This window comes from Pyxicephalus adspersus, chromosome 4 (genome assembly GCF_032062135.1).
Source record: "Pyxicephalus adspersus chromosome 4, UCB_Pads_2.0, whole genome shotgun sequence".
Lineage (NCBI taxonomy): Eukaryota > Metazoa > Chordata > Amphibia > Anura > Pyxicephalidae > Pyxicephalus > Pyxicephalus adspersus.
In genome coordinates, this window is record NC_092861.1 from 154307261 (window position 1) to 154310956 (window position 3696).

At 41.6% G+C, this 3696-nt stretch overlaps 1 protein-coding gene across 3 annotated transcripts in view; it reads right to left on the reverse strand.

Moving 5' to 3' along the window:
- LOC140329658 (phosphofurin acidic cluster sorting protein 2-like) overlaps positions 1 to 3696 on the reverse strand; it is a 37680-nt gene that overhangs the window by 17619 nt on the left and 16365 nt on the right. For all 3 annotated transcript variants that reach the window (XM_072410052.1, XM_072410053.1, XM_072410054.1), the window contains exons 10-12: positions 2535 to 2686; positions 2117 to 2195; positions 1750 to 1815 (exon numbers count right to left, since the gene is read on the reverse strand). In XM_072410052.1, the coding sequence (XP_072266153.1) occupies positions 1750 to 1815; positions 2117 to 2195; positions 2535 to 2686 (297 nt within the window). The remainder of the gene's footprint in view (positions 1 to 1749; positions 1816 to 2116; positions 2196 to 2534; positions 2687 to 3696) is intronic.

The window sequence follows — 3696 nt, forward strand, 5'->3', positions numbered from 1 at the left end:
ATCACATACCAATCACATACCAATCACATACCAATTACATACCAATCAATCAATCAATACAATTATGACGTGCCAACACGTAACATTCAATCAATGTATAAAATGGTCCACACACATCCAGCATGCCCAGACACGAGGAATCATCGGAAAGGCCAATCTTACCCCGGAAATTCATTTCCATAGATCCGATCTAATACAATCCATGAGGAAGGAATGTGTATGTACCATGTACTCGATGTATGAATACCTGAACCCACAACTGGTTCAGAAGAAGTCCAATGTGATCCAACCTCTAAGTTACCCGGACATTCCCAGGATAAAGGAATATCCAGCTGAGATGGCTGCAAGGTTTTACAATCTATTCCCCATTTTAGCAGATCGTACAATATGGAATCCTTATCCTATGATTACATTAGAACTATTATAAGAGAATATCAGAGCCATTGCTGAAGTCACACATAGGAAACAATCATACAGCAACTCGGTGTCAGTGATTCTGATTACCGGCCAAGGATCACAATACCAACCGAACTGCACCAGAATCAGGCAGGCCACATAATCTGTTAATGAAAGATTCACTTTAAACCTCTCCATCTGCAGGCAGAAAAGACACCCCTTACATTCCCCTAAAATGAATAACTTTGCAACAAATTCTCTACATGCAATATTTATATATTCATACATGGCAATTATATCCACCAATAAACACTTCTTCTCAAGGGAAAATAAATTCCTTTCAGCCAATCTCTCCTCATATCCGACATCCTCCATGCAGCTATCCTCTCCCTATATCTGACCCCCTTCATGCAGCTATCCTGTCCTCGAATCTGACCTCCTCCATGAAGCTATCCTGTCCTCATATCTGACCTCCTGCATGCAGCTATCCTCTCCTCATATCTGACCTCCTGCATGCAGCTATCCTCTCCTCATATCTGACCCCTTCCATGCAGCTATCCTCTCCTCATATCTGACATCCTCCATGCAGCTATCCTGTCCTTATATCTGACCTCCTCCATGCAGCTATCCTCTCCTCATATCTGACCTCCTCCATGCAGCTATCCTCTCCTCATATCTGACCTCCTCCATGCAGCTATCCTCTCCTCATATCTGACCCCCTCCATGCAGCTAACCTCTCCTCATATCTGACCTCCTCCATGCAGCTATCCTCTCCTCATATCTGACCCCCTCCATGCAGCTATCCTCTCCTCATATCTGACGTCCTCCATGCAGCTATCCTGTCCTTATATCTGACCTCCTCCATGCAGCTATCCTCTCCTCATATCGGACATCCTCCATGCAGCTATCCTCTCCATAATTTATAATCTTACAAAGTAGGGGTCCCAGCACTGAGCACACTGAATCTTGGGGTACAACCATTCAGAGTATAAATCAGTAATCACATGTCACTCCTCAGGGTCTATAAGCCAGTTACTCATCATTGCCGAATCCTCTGAATTTACACAATAATGGTGAGTAGGATGCCGAATTGTAGAAAGTTGATTTGTTTGATGAGTTTTATCGTTCTTCATGCAATGCTGGCTTGTGATAACGTTTTCTAGGAAAGACCTAAATATTCGCTCCTTCATCAAATCCCCATTATAAGAAATCTATTGGTACAAAGCCAGACATTAAGGAGTAGCATTCCATGACTAATAAATAAAGGAGAGCTCAGCTCCCAGGATTGGTGAATGGAAGGTGTCTGCACCCGGTGCCCTTTTCACCTTGTTTCTGGATTGTATCCCAACTTACATCGGCCATCCCAGGATCTGTATCTTCCGAGCGTGTGTGGACAAGTTTCTGGTCCCCTCTGTCCATCTGGAAAAAAGAGGAAATTCCAATGATCTCCACATATAACCAGCCGGCTGGGCCCCTGTCCCTATACGAGTCATTGGGTATTCACCTGTTTGGGGGAATGTGTGACCACCCATTTCTGAGTAATGTATTCCACTAACCCCCCTATACATCCCACCAACAAATGCCCCTAGGGAGCTTTATTTCGAATTAGTTTGGGATGACACAGATTGAGACATGGGTAAGGTCAGGTCGGTTGTTGTGATGTGATAGGTGGAAGATGGAGCTGTATTCCCCCCATAAGTGAAATATGAATAATACATACTGCATTGTAAAGCTTTTCGGTTCCCTTTTGACTGATTTCAGTTTGAGAGCCAGAATTGGAAACACCTTCAAAATATCTCCTGTAAGAGAGATGAGAGGAGAAATGAACGCACAGAGAAGAGACAATCACAGACGGGGCAGAAATGGAAAGAAGGGCTATAGACGGGTGTAGATTTTGTAATATCTTCTCCACCAAAAGCTTCATCCAAGGAAAAGCGATCAAAGATTCTGATACAATTAACAGTTGTAATTTCCACTTTGTGCGTGTAGTAAGAGCTCAGGTGATTTATTTCTTGGTTACCTCTGCTGGCAATAGGCAGCTGCTCACTGGTGAAGCTTCATAGACAATTTCCATTGAGAATTGGTGCAATGCTAGATGTCCGACATTTTATTATTGAGCAATATGGCTTCCTGCTCACCTCAATGTTGGCTTTGGAGTGCTCATTACACTGTCATTGTCCTCGATGTCAAATCCACTTTCACTGTTATTACACTCATCCAGACTGTCGTACAAAAGTCCCAGCTCCTCATCCTCCTCCTGTTCCCGACATGTCCGTTCTGCGTCCAACGGCTACACAACAGACCAATGAAAAGTAAAGTCTAGGGGAGGCAGTGTACATTGTATGACGGCCACACAGGCAATACCTCCAATACCTTTATGAGCCACCTATACAGGTGTACAGCCAGTGTATGGGAGAGATTTATTGATATGCACATCACACCATGAGTACAACGATTCTATAGGCTGGATGGTATATTGGAGGAGCCATTACATGTGTATGGAAATCAGACATCAAGACATTGGACAGTATGGACACTGGGAGTTTTACACAGGGAGAGGCACCCTATAATGAGCATAGCAAAAAAGAATTGCCACGTTTATAAAAATATATGGGTTGAGGAGTTATATACTGTATATAGATACAAAATATATAAATCAACACTATTGTTGCATAAAACACATTTTTGAGGAATTTTTAGAAACACAGTGCTACAGAGGAACAATGTTTCTGAAAAGATAAGACAAATAGTGATTGCACATGTTTTCCATTTCTTATACGGATAACGTGTTTCTCAGAACAGTCTGCTTCATCAGATCGAGATGGAGGTGTGCGGGGGTAGTTTTACTATTTACAGGTATTCCTGACAACTTTCCAAGCAATTTTCAATTTCACCTAAAACACAATGTGGACTGCAATACATCAAGTGTTATCCATCTACTTTTATGGACATATAAAGCTTTCCTCCCTTTATTCATTTGTCAGTCTGAGTATACAATTTTCATCTATTGGTGCTTCTTCATTATTTATTCAATATCGGTAAGGACATGTGCTGTCACTATTATATAAAATAAACAGTGTGGATTTATATATTTTGTATGTTAGAGTTAATTCTAATTAAAATGTATTGGTGCCGGTTTCTTAGGTAATGCCTATTTATTGCTAGTGGTGAATAATACACCAAAAGATTCCCTGTCCCTAGGCACCTCTTTATCTGATACTGTATGTATTATACATGGTGATTAGGTATACACTGTATATACATATATAGTTATTATATGGGGTGAGGAGTGATAGGCTG